Source organism: Aegilops tauschii, chromosome 6 (assembly GCF_002575655.3).
Source record: "Aegilops tauschii subsp. strangulata cultivar AL8/78 chromosome 6, Aet v6.0, whole genome shotgun sequence".
In the NCBI taxonomy this organism is placed as follows: domain Eukaryota; kingdom Viridiplantae; phylum Streptophyta; class Magnoliopsida; order Poales; family Poaceae; genus Aegilops; species Aegilops tauschii.
In genome coordinates this window covers 19,110,220-19,125,509 of record NC_053040.3, presented here as the reverse complement: position 1 = coordinate 19,125,509, position 15,290 = coordinate 19,110,220, and the positions used below count along the sequence as shown (strand labels likewise).

Genomic DNA, 15,290 nt, shown 5'->3' with positions numbered 1-15,290 from the left:
ATGTCGAGAAACAATGTGCTCTCACACTGAGCCTTGTGGCCTACCCTAACTCTCTGTTCAACGTGATCAGTTTTTGGACATCCTATGAATGACCCCAACTTCTGCAAGCATGTGGGCATATCCATAGTAGGCATTCATGCTAGGTTTGAATGATTTCCGACACTATATGCAAGTTTTGACACGTCCGGACATTTATCGGCCTTTTTTGACCGAGAAAACTCCAGAAAATGTGAAAAAAAATCAACAACTCAACTTTGCATAGTGCCCAAAATTGGTCATAAAAGGCCATGAAAAAATTAGGGTCATTTGAAAGATGTTGAGAAACAACATGCTCTCAGATGGAGCCTTGTGGTCTACCTGAACACTCTCCGTTCAACATGATCTATTTTTTAACATCCTTGAAATGACCTCAACTTCTGCAAGCAGGTGGGCATGTCCATGATAGGAGCCCATGCCAGGTTTGAACGATTTCTGATACCATATGGAAGTTGCGACATTCGGCCATTTATCAACCTTTTTTTACCGAGAAAACTTCAAAAATTGCAAAATTTGTCGAAAACCGAAATAACTTGTCATGGCACCTTGAATTGGTCATACAAGCCAATGAGAAACAAATTGTGGTCATTTGACGCATTTTGAGAAACAACATGCTCTCAAACAAAGCTTATCGCCTACATGAACACCCTGTTTTTCTTTTGGACATTCTTGACATGACACCAACTTTTGCGAGGAGGTCGGCATGCCGACGATAAGCGTCCATGCCAGATTTGAAGAAAAAGATAATTTAAAATCATAATTTCAACAGGTATTTAAATACATTACTTTAAATATTGAACATAACTAATAGATACACAAGGGATAAAATTTGAAAACGGTAAATGCTTTTTTTCCAAAGCATTTAATAAATATTAGAAGGAAAAATAATTTAAAATAGTTACTTAAATTTTTTATTTCTGTATTCCAAATAATATTTACATTTTTGAACATGTTTCATAAATGAATCATGAAGTTCAAAAAAAAAAGGAATTAACAAAAAAAGGAATTTTTTCTTTAAAAAACTTAGGTCTTGGCCCAACTAGGTGAAGCTATTGCTCCTATCGGGTGCCTGTTGAGCTGGGCCAAGCACTCGCTAATTCAAAAAAGTTGATTAATTTTAAAAATGTGGCTGTTTTCAAAATTAGTTCACAAATTCAAAAAATGTTCCCTTTTTACGAACTTGTTCAGAAACTAAAAATGTTCAAGTAGTTCAAAATAAAGTTTGGGCTTTCAGAAGTTGTTCAGAACTTCAAAAACAATCATGTTTTTAAAACATTTTACACAAATACAAAAACTGCTCAGGGAAATTTACGAAAAAAATTGGTTCCAAATTGTTGTTCATACAGCTCCGAGTTTTTTTAATTTCAAATTTGTTAGTGCTTTTAAAAAAGATCATGTTAAAAATTGTGTTCGCTCTTTTTAAAAAATGTTCGTGTTTTGACATTATCAGGACTTTTGAAATACACAATTTGTTTTTTGAAATTTCTGTACTGTTTTTATAAAGGCGAATATTTGTAACTTCTTGAACCAAATTTGAAAAGGCGTACATTTTTTGAAATTTCAAACAAACTCCTGTGCGTGGCACAGTCCATTTGGGGAGCCCCTATTCAGTGCTTTAAGTGTCGTTTAGGAAGCCAGCACTCGCGCGCATGCCATTTTGCCGCGGCTAAATACTGCGCCTGCACGCAAGTTTCGCATGTCCGCTTGATTCACCCGTTAGTTCATGAATTTGTAAAAAGTTCGTAAGTTTGAAAAAAATTTGATAAATTTGAAATTATTCACGAGTTAAAATTTAAAAATTTCATGAATTTGGAAAAAGTTTGCGACTTTGAAAATTGTTGTGACTTAAAATTTCGAAAAGATCATGAATTTGGAAAACAATTATGGATTTGAAAAAGTTCACAAGTTTTAAAAAAGGGTACGAATTTTAAAATTGCTGACGAGTTATAATTTAAAAAATTCATGATTTTGAAAAAAAAATTCACGAGTTTAGAAAATGTCGCAAATTTCGAAAATAATTGTTTCACAAATTTAAAAAAAGTTCACCTATAGAAAAGAAAGTTCATGAAAAATAAAAAGGAGAAATAAACTGAAAAGGTAAAAGGAAAGAGAAAAAACCGAGCAAAATTGTGCTTGAAAAAAACAAAAGAAAAATCGCCCAGAAAACCTTCCAGGCCTGAACCGGAAATGTACACAACAAGTATAGAAAGAAGTAAAACCATGAACAGCAGGAAAGCTGTCAGAGGTGGTAGCTGCGGATGGAAATAAACCTGTTGGTTTTGAGTTTGAATCCCTACTTTTGCATCATTTTTTCAAGTTAAAAAAGAAAAAGGAAAATCTAAATGGGCCTAGCCCAGGATGGAGCCTATAACCAGCGCCTAATAGGAGTTGGCGTACATACTTCTCAAACGTATGTATACGTTTGCCAAAGGTCTAAATTGTCATTTACATGTTTTATGAGGGGGGGGGTACCGAAGCGGGGATTACTTGTATAACATAATCATCTTTAGTTGCTAGAGGGAGAAAACATGACCATGTGTGTGAGGAGAGCAACAATAATGAGCATGATAAGTGTCACTGGTCAGATAGTGCATTTTCTCGAGGAATGAGATGCATCGGGAATTCGATTGGAACAACGTTGAAGCACTCATCTCTAGAGTCCTCTTCTAGAGTTATGGTAAGCACATAGCCGACTGTACACTGCTGAGTTGGCACAATTTAGTCTAGATAATGCCGAGTTTGAGATTACTCACGAGAGTGATACGGTTGACTTGAGCAAGCTAGAGCATTCTCTTGGGCATTACTTCCTCAAGATGCTTAACGTGAGTGTTGATACTCAGGATCATCTTAGCAGACAACAATAGTTTCCAGTGAGTGGGAGGTCTTATAATCCCGTTTTGTAATGAAAACAAAACAATGTTCACGAAGAAACCTGTCATTCGAGTACAACCATATATCACACTGAGGAATAAAGCACCTAGTCCTTTCCTTGCTTATGTTACGGTCAAAAGTCGACGTTCATCCATCTCACCAGAAAAAGAAGTCGATATATAGGTAAAAGAATGAAATCACTAGTTCGGGGACACCACTTGGAAAGGTCACTCCCACCTCCTATGATGATGGTGCACTGCATGTGCGATACTTGTGGCAACCAAAGTTTTGGTGGGATTACATCCAAACCACAATACATGATGTAGAAAGGTTTGTTGTGTGTTGAGAATCCTTATGTCTCCCCACCACGCTGCCTCGTCGCTGACTGTGCCTTCCTCCGGGATTACCGCAAGCTCCACACCCTACCCCTCATCAGCTTCTTCAACACTGACGAAGTCTTACACCCCGCTGTTGCGTCATACCCCTCTGCATCGACTGCCAACGTTGTCGTCCTCGCCTCCTACTTTTCCTTCTCCTTCCTCCCTAACACCGCCAGCAACTAGGTCACCCGTGAGTCCATAAAATAATGGGGGGAGTTCCAGTCGTTGGCAGTTGGAGAAGACAATCTCAATGGATTCTTCTCGATACCATTCTGTGAGTTCATCAAGGATGCACTTATTCCTAATGGACGATGGAAGCTATTTCTCACTGGATTTCAAGACATTCCAGCGTAAGAGGGTGTGTGCTTTAAATGTAAGCATGTTTTGCCGATGGGCATATTACAACTTTCCACCATTGTTTTCAACACCAACAGACAACAGTGTCAAGTGCTACAGTTAAAAAAAACAGTGCCAAGTGGTAAACTTTCTGTTGCATCCTCGTTATTTCTTTCCCTTCATAGTTATCAAAGAGCTTGTCTGATGATTAATAGTTCATTACTGTGATCGTTAATTCTTTACACGGTTTGGTACTGGTACTTGTCACTACTTATGTGTTTGTGGCTAAGACGGTCAAGCTCAGGGAACATAATTTTGATATATTTCTTAGTTTGTTGTAATTGCCACTTTAAAGGTGATCAGAGAAGTAAAAGAAAGGTCCGTGCATGCTATGAGTAGCATTTTGGAGGCATCGCGCTTCGTGCAATCGTCAGAAACACTAAATCACAACTATTACTAATGGAGAAGGCATACAAGTATAAATCAGGACATTGCTACCAGTTCACCTTTCGATTGTTCAGAGAAACTATTTGATATGAAATGGAATGAGCTTATCAAGTTAACTTCGATGCAGGTACCTACGTTTTTTCAAGACTGCTTGAAATTTTGACACGAACTTATCTGTCCTTCAAGACACATGACAAATGCAAGAAATCAATTTTTGCAGAATGGCAGGACACACAATATTTTTGGATTGTCAGCACCAAGTTTTCTGTTCCCTTCAAATGACCTTAGAATTTGTTGCTGTACTAGGTAATTTGTGATGTCCTGCAGCATGAAGCTATCATGGCTTCTTTTATCGCTCTTAAGTTATTTTATGATTCATCTCCATATGATTACCTGTCCTTTGATGGCACGTGTTTGCTGTTATGTATGCTTTCTGCTGTGCTTTTCTTGTAAGTGATTTAGCTAGTTTTGCCCACCTCTACAATCTGACTATGTATACATTGGGCAGGTACTCACAAGGTGTTGCAAGCTGACGAGAGGACTACTGATGATGATTGAGGTTATGCCTGAGACGCAATGGCGGTGGAGATGCTGGTTGAGGTTAGCATTAACGGTGTTTAGTTTCTACAAAATTTAATTAATTAGTTCCTGGGTTCGACGCGGCTTCTGCATTGCAGTGTGCAGGGGTAAGAGCATCTCCAATAGATGGTCCAAATGTAAAAGTAACTACTTTTAGACTGTCTGAGGCCAAAAACGCAGCTCCAACAGACGGTTCATATGTAAAAAAAATTGGACTTAGGCCTCCTCGTGATGTAAAATACAACACCTCACGGTGCAAATTTACATCACGAGGTGCATCTGGTCCAAAACCAGCCGCCGCCCGCGAACGCCCAACCGCCGGTTCCTTTCCTTTCCCGCCCGCCCGCCCGCGACCTCCCGTCCTGCCGCCTCCACACCCCGCCGCCCGCCGCCCGCGAACGCCCAACCGCCAGTTCCTTTCCTTTCCCGCCCGCCCGCCCGCGACCTCCCGCCCCGCCGCCTCCACACCCCGCCGCCCGCCGCCCGCATCAGATCCGGCCCTGCCCCGCCCCCCGCCGCTGTTTCCATGCCGCCCCGCCGCCCGCCCGCCATGGATCCGGCCACGGCCGCGGCCGCAGCGCACGCCGCCGCCCCATGCGCCGTTGCCCCATCCACCGCAGCTCCGACCTGCCGCAGCTCCGCCCGGCCCCGGCCTGCCCGCCGTAGCTCCGACCCGCCCTGGCTCCGTCCGCCCCCGCCCCGCACGCCGCCGCCGCGCCGCAGCTCCGCCCCGCCCGGCTCCGTCCGCCACCGCCCCGGCCGCACGCCGCCGCCGCTCCACCGCTCTCCGATGGCGCCGAAGAAGACGCCGAAGGGCAAGTCGGGCTTCTTCGGCGTGAGGCAGAAGCCCTCCGGTAACTTCGGAGTGGAGTTCTCCGACGCCGGGAGGCATTGGTGGATCGGCACGTACCCCTCCGCCCACGAGGCCGCGCGTGCCTACGACGTGGCGGTGTGGCATGCCGAGAGGCCTCGGGAGCACCTCAACTTCCCAGAGATCAAGAGTCGGGTGGAAGCGGAGATGCTTGTGCCGCAGGGCATCAAGATGAAGGAGATCCCGATGAAGAAGAAGACGACGAAGAAGCCGTCGGTTGTCGTCAGTGCCGGCGAGACCGACGAGGAGGCGATGGTGAGGTTTGCTCGGGAGCATCCGGAGTACGTCCAGGCCGAGCTGGAGTACTACTGGAAGCGTGAGGCAGAGCAGAAGAAGAAGGAGGACGAGGCCGGTCCCTCGACGGTGATCCCCATCGAGTCCTCTTCCGAGGAGGACTGGGCAGACTTCTCGGAGGAGGAGGAGGAGGGGTGCGACAACCCAGAGAAGGACGAGTTATGGGCGCAGTTCCGCAACTCCGGCGATGAGGAGTAGTTTATCTAGTAGTTTGAATAAGTAGTAGTTGAAGTTCATGTATGAAACTATGTTGAATTTGATGTTTGAACTATGTTGAATGGACTAGTAGTTTGTTGTTTTAAGAAATTTACATCTTCATTTTGGACCATCAATTTGGACCATCTGTTGGAGTTGAGCTTTTTTCGGAGCTCCAAAACACACTTTTTGGCGGTCCAAATTTTACATCTCTGGTTTTGGACCGCCAAATTTTGGACCATCTATTGGAGATGCTCTAAGGCTCGTATAATCCTCCCCCAGACCCCACCTGGTGTGGGAGCTTCTAGCATTGGGTCTGTCCTATGTAAGAAGTTGGTATGATCTGTATATATGCCTGATATTGCTACAAGGTTGATGAGTTGTGCTGCTTGAAATGTTGTCAGGTATTTGGAATGAAGGTTGTCAATTTGTTTTTTGTTTGAACGAAGCTTGATGAGAGTGTCCTTCATGTTGTCCTTTGCTCCTGTCCCCCCCACCCCCGATACGTCAAGGATGACGCACAACCCATTATAATCAAAAAAATAACTTATCTCATTTATACTCATAAAGCTTTTAAGTAAACTAGATTTATATGATCTAGGTTGGGTTAAGTGGTAGCAGTGTGCTCATGGATCCCCTCTTCTCCTCCACTTAAGCCACTAATCTCATTACATGGCATTAACTGTCATGAACTCATGATAATGTACTTCCATCCATTGGATAATCTTATTCTTTGCCAGTGTGTGTGCAGTGTCACATACATGCTTAAACATGGCACAACCTTAATTTTCTATCTGGCGCGGAGACAAAGTGTACTTGTTAATTAGCAGTAGTAATTACCAAAGAAATCAACATCATCTCTAAATCCTCAGGAACTCCTTGAATTTGTTTAATGTTCATGCTTAACAGGCCGGCACATATATTTTTTCAGCTCCCCTCTTCTTCTACTTAATCCTGCAAAGATATACTGACACAACTTGCAGTGGATTTAACTAATTAATTAACCTATGCATGATGGGTGAGCTGTGCTTGTGTATACAATTGGGCCACCCTGCCTGTCTGATCTGTGGATTAATCTCTGGACCAAAGCATTGACTTGCATCCCATCATTGCCAGTACATCAACAAATCAGAGGCCCCCTCCCCCTTCCTGCTGCATGTTCTTGGCTCACTTATTTAATCAGCAGCATATTTTGCACATCCCCATTCTTTAATCATTCACCGAAAACATTTTCAAATTTAGATATTTTTAAAAACCATCCTATTAATCTAGAAGATGTGATAAGGGCAGGAAAGTCCTCCTCTTGCAAGTCATGGAGCTGTTCTCAGTTCTCACTGGGGACAGAAGATTCCTCCCATCCTTCCCTTTGAGAAGAAATGCTCATTAGTTTAACCGCTGGCGCATAATATATTGTGCAAGATGCTGAATTTGTATGGAGATTAGGTGTTTGTCCACATGCAACTGTGCCCAAGTCAATTAGGTTTTCTTCTAGTTTTATAGGTGTCGGCTAATTTCAAAGAGATAGAAATCTCTAGGCTTTGATTCTTTCCTTTCTTCTTTTTGTTCTCATCACCATGATCCAGCAAATCCCCTTGTTTGTTGCTGAGGAGATTAGGGCGCCCTTGAGCTCACATGGAGCCGCCCTGTTTTGTAGGTCATCGCGGCGTATTAAAATGCGGCGAAGAGAAAGATAGGACCTCATGGCATATGATTAATCAACAATCACCCCCCTAGTCAAGGAAATTTACAGATCAGAAACTTTGTTGATATGTGTATCTTGGTAAATAATATGCTGCGTGCATGCTAGATCATGCTCTTTCTTTTTGGTTCTCGTGTCGAGAAGAAAGAACCAAACCGATGTACGTTCTGCAAAGCAGAAACCTTGTGGACTCATGCAGAGAATGCTACTGGCAGCAAGACACTGTGAAATTCAGAATCCGAAGACTTTGCGCGAGTCCCAAAGCAAAGCAGTCATCGACACGCGCGACCCAAATGGTTGTGTGTTCTGCAAAACAGAAACCTTTGTGGATTCATGCAGAGAATGCTAAGAGGCAGAAGTACATTGACAACTTCCAAACTTGAGTGAAGACTTTAGGTTGTTGTGCATGAGCCAAAACTTGTCTTTCTGCTGTTCATCTGTCACTATATACAAGGTCTTTGTTTTTCATGGGTGAGGAGCTCGAGCAGAGATAAAGAAAAAGGAGGTTAGACTCACACCCACACCCAAACACACACTAAGATTTCCTGAAAACAACTGGTGTGCACAAAGGACAAAGTCTTGAGACATACATGGTGATGTGAGCTGCCAAACTGAAGCAGGTAGCTTCTCTGCAGCTTAGCATATAATCTCAGTCCTACTAACCATATGCCATATGGAGTACCATTCACCGACAGACAGCTGGTGCACACTTGTACTCTTCGTAAACGAGCACACGAAACAGGCAGGTCGATTCGCCTCGATGAATATTAATTACCAGTGGTGCCATTCTGCCAGCTCAGTTTGTTCCAACACTTGGTGAATGTGAAAGAAGAAATTATGGTTGGCACCCAAGTTCCTCATCATGGCTAACCTGTGTCAGAAAGGTCCTTGTTTATGAATGCATTTTATCTCTTCTTGATACTTGCAGTGCAAATCCTTCTGGATCCTAACTGTTGTGTCCCTTCTTGTGTCCCTGGCTCTCCATTCCTGGCCTTCCTAATGATTGACATTTGGAAGAGGCCTTGTCATTGCTGATTAATCCAAGAGCCCGTTTCATTGCAAGAACAGCTCATGTCAATGCTCCACCAGTATCATTGGTGCACAAGTCTGACCTTCATCGCGCCGATTATTGGATAACAGTTTTTTCTTACTACACAAATTTGATCATCCGAAGAGGGCGGCACATTCTCGGATTATCAGCGCTCGCGTTTATCTCAGAATGCGCTCTGAATTTTAAGTTCAGTAAAACTCAGAAGAAAATAAACAAACTGTTGATGATCCAAGTGACCTATCATATAAATAATCGCCGATTAGAGAAACATCCCAGTTACTGACTCGAGAACAAAATGTGTTCCGAGTGCCAGCGAGCATCCTTCCATCCATCCACACAATCATTAGCCCGAGGCCAAAACCGAGTGAATAACCCCCGAGAATCTTTGAGGAAGGAGGTAGACATCCTCTGACCAAGCCCCCAAGCTCATGATCTGAACCATGTGCAGCCATTACCAACTCAATTCCACAGGATTAAACTAAACCGGGGAGTGAAATGCAGCAGCCCTTTAAATCACAGGGTGCACATGGAGCCTGGGGGGAAGAAAGTCTAGTGCTGCCACTACCTCTGCTGCTGCAACAGCTCATCTTCTCTTTGGAGGCAGAAGAGCAGGGGCAGGGAGTTTAAGGGGTATATCAGAGGAAGAAGAGGGGCAAAGGCGGGCGATGGGGTGCCGGTCCTGCGACAAGCCCAAGATGAACTACAGGAAGGGGCTGTGGTCTCCCGAGGAGGACCAGAGGCTGAGGGACTACATCCTCAAGCATGGCCTTGGCTGCTGGAGTGCTGTCCCTGCAAAGGCTGGTGAGCTCCCTCTCTGAATGTATGTAGGAGTGATTAGTTGCTATTTCTTTCCCCTTTTATGCATGGAAATTGCTGCATGCCAATGCTTGCAGAAACAGCTTATGGCTGATTGTGAATTATAGTCTACTACTCGTCTAGTAGCATTAGCAATAATTTGATGAACTTGCATCATTCCTAATGGTTTTTTTTTTTTGTATTTAGCTTAGAGTTCTGATTGGAACCTTGCATCCATGATCTAGTTCTAGTCTTGACACAATTTCAAAAAGATCATTATACTCTGCTATCAGCAACAATGCACCTAAAGAGCCAATTGCCTATAATCCTGTTTGACCTTCACATGATCCAAGCCTGGACGTAGTCCCCATATCAGTCAAAATTCTATCACAAAATGTGAGGTGGCAATTTGAGCTAGTTGCCAGTATCTCTGAAACACTTGTTTTAACCTGAATTATGCCTGAATTTGTTTGCCCTGTGTTCTGTTTGCTGCCTCAAAGGTCTGCAGAGGAACGGCAAGAGCTGCCGGCTGCGTTGGATCAACTACCTGCGGCCCGGATTGAAGCGCGGGATGTTCTCTCAGGAAGAGGAGGACGTCGTCATCAACCTCCAAGCCAAGCTGGGCAACAAGTAAGGAATCCTCACACACACACCTCATCGCTCACCACCTAAACTTCTCAAAAATATGAGAGCCAAATGCTGAAGATACAAACGAAATTCAACTAAATTTTGAAGTCGAAGCCCCTTCAAAAACGGCGTGTTTCGTGGCGAGAAAAGCTCGAGAAAGACACGACCTTTCACACTTTTGTTTTTCATGGCGATGGATGATGATCTGAGATTTCCTTTCATCTTTGGTCAGGTGGTCGCAGATCGCGATGCATCTGCCGGGGAGGACGGACAACGAGGTGAAGAACTACTGGAACTCGTACCTGAAGAAGCGGGTGATGCAGCTGGGCTCCAACTCCAACTCCAACCCGGCCAGCAAGAACGCCTCGCCGGAGCTGCTCACCTCCATGAGCGCCACCACGGAGCTCATCATGACCAGCGGCGGCGGAGGCAGCACGGCGACTTCGACCCACGACCACGACGCCAACATCAGCAGCAGCGGCGCCATCTCGGCCGCCGAGCCGTTCGTCGACCAGCACCACCAGCAGCAGCAGGCCAAGAACTACGTCTTCGCCGACTGGATGCCGACCGCGGCGGCGGCGGCGCCGGGGCCGGAGAGCTACTCCATGTCCGCGCACTGGCCGGCCTCCACGGCCAGCTCCGGCAACGTGACGCCGTCGCACGGCGCCTTCGTCGGCGACCAGATGAGCGGCAGCAGCTACGCCGCGCTGCAGCACCCGCACCAGCATCACCAACAGCAGGAACACCACCACCACCAGAGCGCGGTCACCACCGTGGGCGCCCACGGCGGCGCCGCCGGAATGGTCGCCGGAGGCGGCTACTTCGACTTGCTCAACATGGGGGACATCTACGGCGGGTTCACCACGACGAACGACGATCTGCTCTTCTGAAACTCGGAGCTAAATTCTGATGATGCCGTGACCCCTGTGCATGTGTGTTCTTTTGTGTTCATGTTGTGTATGAAAAATGGAAAGAGGTGGTATACTGCTTGATTAATTTGATTCTTCTTCTGTAAGGAAAAGTTTAAATGTGATCATGTTAATTAGAGGGAATTCCCCTTAGGTTGGACATAATTCTTTCGGTGTTGTTTTTCCCGCAATAAAAAAGACGTATCGATTTGTATCGTGTAAAGTGCAAATGTGAGCTTAATTGTAATAGATTTGGTAAAATTTAGCAAACATCTGTTCCGGGAGTACTCAGGTTTTGATGTCGAACCGCATTTATTTGTACTGTCCTGCTATCTTAATTATGAGACTGAAATTATGCTCGAGTGCTTCCCGAAAGTATAGAGAAAACGTTAAAAGAGCCAAGGTCAGATAAATTTTTTCTAAGAAATACAACTAACAAAGAGAAGTCAAGTGAATTTCCCTACTCCTAAAATCTTTCAAAATCTATATTTGAATAATGTAGACAATTTATGATTTATTTTCAATAATAAATTATGGCTTGCCACGCTTTTAACATAAAATGTTTCACAAACTGTGTCTTTCCACCATCAGTAAAAGTATGGCAAATTGTGGCCTGCAACAAACGGGAATTAAATCATGCACAGCTCATTGCTGCTCCAAGAGATCTTGCATTCAAAGAATTTGGACTGAACTCAGTGGAGTTGATACAGAAAAGGCAGTAATAAAACACCAACATGACATAGATGTTCATTCTAAAGTAAACCTTACACAGATATTGCAAAACTGTGTAACGTTACATGCTTAACTCTAGTAGATATTCTCACCAAAGGAGGTATATAGATAGCACTCTGATTTTCTCGTTACATATAATGTGGTACTACAATGCCATGGATGAGAAAGGAACAAAAGGGCAAACAGGAACTTAGTTCTTCTTGCGAGAAAAGTGGTTGTCGTTCGGATTCCGTTTCCCGCTGAACATTGCGAGCGCCTTCCTTACTGGAGGTTTCAGCTCCACCTTCTTCTCGCCGCTGTGCGTGAATATGTCCTCAGCGCCCAAGAAATCATCCCCCTGTAGCAAACAGCAATGGTTACGAGAGTTGTTCCTCTGATATACCTGTGACAGTAGAAGAGGGAACAGGGACGCCATGATAGTATATAAAACTAACTATGGGTGTTCATGGAATTGACATCTCAAAACTATGTGTCCTTGTCAACACGCTGGTGTAAAAACTAGCAGGGGCACTGACCAGCTTGCTTGACTTCTTCGATTTAGGATGCAGAACCTTCTGTGGAAGTTGGTCTTCACGCAAAATGGGGTTCTTAATGACGGCATCTCTTCCACCTTGAGGCATCGGAAGGGAAAACTGCAAAGCAAATACAGGCAATTAGAAACAAACATCATCGACGGTCACTACATGAATCAACCAAGCAAAGGTTAGACGCATGGAAAAGTTTTAACCAGAGTATCCAGACAAGGACATGAAATGAACACGAAGGCGCACATTGGAAAACCATCACACTGCAAGATATTTACAGTCTGCTAAACCAAAGAGAGATCGGATGTCTCAAATAAATATCAAGGCATGCATATGGAACTGTTGAAAAGCTCCTAGCAGAGTTCTGGGTATTCATCACCATTGATTCTAAAGACCACAATTCTTCAGTGAGCGTCATGTAAAGAAATATGCAGACGTTCTACGATAAACTTACCCCACATGTGCAATTTTTTAAATTTCTTGGAGAACAGTGGAATATACAGGGAACAATTAACCAGAGTTGACACACTTAATCACAGAAGTGACAAAACAAAAGGTCTAGGGAATAGAAAAAGAGAGAGCATTAAGTGAAGTTGACCACTCACTTTTGTGCCTCGGAGAGTAACACGCGGGCGTCGTGAAGCCATAGTAATCCCATTTTCACCAACTGTTACTGAAACCTTTCGCAAGGTGCCACCATTGCCACACTTTGGACAGAATATTTTTCCAATCTCTTGTGTCACCTTGTAGCAAGCATGACACCTCAGAACCCACCTGGCCAATCAGCACCAACACATGAGACAGATAAGAGTGAGCAAGCTTCTATAAATAAGGTACAAATTTAAATGGATGCAGAGAAGTAAAAGTGGTCCGAAAATGTCAAATTCACATACCTATGCAACTGACGTATTTGCATGCCACCTGGTGCCAAGAGACGGAGACCAATCTGGAGGATAACGTTTTGCATGGCATAGTCACTAGTAACACATGCTACAGTAGATTCAGATAAGGACCTCAGGGCCCAACTCTGCTCACTGCTCTCATCATCTACAAAAGATGCACTGACACCTTCCTCGGTCTCGCTTTTTATATCTAAATTATCCAATTGTTCAGTGCATGAATCAGTATCAATTATGCCCTCAACAGTATCAGCATCGCCTACCCCATTCTCCCCATTAGATAGTTGATCTCCAGCAATTTTTGGTTCATTCCCTTCCAGAGATTCCAAGTTGTCAGTATTTGACCTTGTTTTCTCTGGAACAGCAGAAGGGCCATCCACTGAATCCAATCCATTTTCAGACAAGTCATTATCTTCATCGACTGATGGAGCAACAGAACTTGTATCAAAACTTTCTCCAGATGCCTTGAGGGCATCTCGCCTCGCTTTCCTCCGCAAATATTTTCTGTGCGTGGTGCGGCCAACAGCAGGCAACCAACCTTCATTGTTCTCATCATCTTCCCAAGGAATACATGCATCTTTCTTTGAAGGCTGAAACTCTTCACCTCCTTGTGTCTCAGAAATACTGTTGGTCTCGCTTGTAGGGATTTCTTGGTTCTCAAGGTCCTTCAGTGGGAGTATCCGAGAATTAAGATTCCCGCCTGCCTCGGACATCTTATCCAATGCTTCCCACTCTTCTAGGTTAGGCACATTAGAACCCCAGCCTGGCAGCGGAGCCTCTTGCAATGTCCTGACACTGACCACATGCAATGGAGGTGGGTGCTCCCGCAGATGGCTGGTACCGTGGACCTCAGCCTCCAACATGTAAGCTAGAGCGATAATCTTCATATCAACATCTGAGAGTGTCTGGAGATCTCCTGTTTCCCTGGCAAACTTGACAACTGCAAGCAATGATGATATAAAAGTTAGTCTCGCCTATAAGTATGTCATTCTTAGATCAGAGTAAATTGACAGAGAAATTCTAATTCTATTCTGCAGAAGTAACTTGTAGGATATGAGACCACCAAATGCCAACATGTTGCAGTATAGGAAAAACAAACAATAATAACTGCTTCTAATCAAGCAGGCAGTAATGCCAACTTTTTGCCCAAAAGATCCACAGATAGCTTGACACCCAGCACCCTGTTCCATACGCATGCCCAATCCCAAATAATAGCAGACTGAATGAATACTACTCCAGGTCTAATTTCTGCTCTGAATGACACGTTCAATGATCACGAAAACAAATAAAAACTAAGCCACTTATGCAAATCATCATCCCGTGCCTATAACAAGCTAAACAAATCGATGAGCAAATTAACGTTAGTTCACGTACTGCAGAGTTTCAGCTCTATTCTAGCAACAACAGAAAAATGGTTGCAGTGGCTGGCTAAGCATTCGACCTCGCTTGACGAACTCGGGCGCGGGCTCGACGGTCTCGACGGGGGTGGGCAGGAGCGCGAGCCTCCGGCGCGCGGCGGCGTCGCGCACCTCCTCGAGCACCTCGGGCACGGTGACCAGCCGCCCCGCGGTGGAGGCCAGCGCGGCGCCGCCCGAGATGACGGCGTTGGCGTCGACGACGGCCACGGCCAGGCCGCTCGAGTTGGCGCAGCTGGACACGATCCGGCTCACCGCCTGCGCGGGCGACTCCTTGGCCACCGCCTCCCGCCTCGCCGTCGCGGCCGCGCCCCACGCCACGGGGGCCCCGCCGCCGGCAGGAGCGCCGGGAGGTGGCGGGGGCGGGAAGGCCGCGTCGCCGGCCGCCGGGCCGAGGGCCGGCCACGCTTCTTCCATCGCCGAGGAGGGAGGGGAGGGGGTTGCTCTGCTGCTGCTGCTCTGGCGGCGGGGGTGGCGGCGCGCTAGGGTTTTGGGCTCCGATTTTCTCTTTGCCCCCTTCTATTTTGTCGCTAAATTAAGAGCTGGCCAAACGGGCCGGGTTGGCACGGCCCATCATTTGCCTGGCAAGGCCCGGCCTGCCATGGCACGATTATGCTGCCAGTTTTATGCT

The 15,290-nt window shown here is 45.3% G+C and overlaps 3 protein-coding genes across 3 annotated transcripts; 2 read left to right on the top strand and 1 right to left on the bottom strand.

Moving 5' to 3' along the window:
• The first annotated feature begins 5,439 nt into the window (after positions 1-5,439).
• Positions 5,440-6,012, top strand: LOC109762575 (uncharacterized). Its single transcript, XM_020321444.2, has one exon. It carries the CDS (start codon positions 5,440-5,442, stop codon positions 6,010-6,012), a length of 573 nt encoding a protein of 190 aa, XP_020177033.2.
• Positions 6,013-9,289: 3,277 nt separating this feature from the next.
• Positions 9,290-11,118, top strand: LOC109762565 (uncharacterized). Its single transcript, XM_020321436.3, has 3 exons — positions 9,290-9,560; positions 10,055-10,184; positions 10,414-11,118. Exons 1-3 carry the CDS (start codon positions 9,425-9,427, stop codon positions 11,069-11,071), a joined length of 924 nt encoding a protein of 307 aa, XP_020177025.1. The 5' UTR covers positions 9,290-9,424; the 3' UTR covers positions 11,072-11,118.
• Positions 11,119-11,790: 672 nt separating this feature from the next.
• Positions 11,791-15,162, bottom strand: LOC109762564 (RNA-binding NOB1-like protein). The gene is made up of 5 exons (XM_020321435.4): positions 14,686-15,162; positions 13,239-14,184; positions 12,951-13,119; positions 12,337-12,453; positions 11,791-12,158 (listed from the first exon to the last, which is right to left on the bottom strand). Exons 1-5 carry the CDS (start codon positions 15,074-15,076, stop codon positions 12,012-12,014), a joined length of 1,770 nt encoding a protein of 589 aa, XP_020177024.1. The 5' UTR covers positions 15,077-15,162; the 3' UTR covers positions 11,791-12,011.
• Between the last annotated feature and the right edge of the window lie 128 nt (positions 15,163-15,290).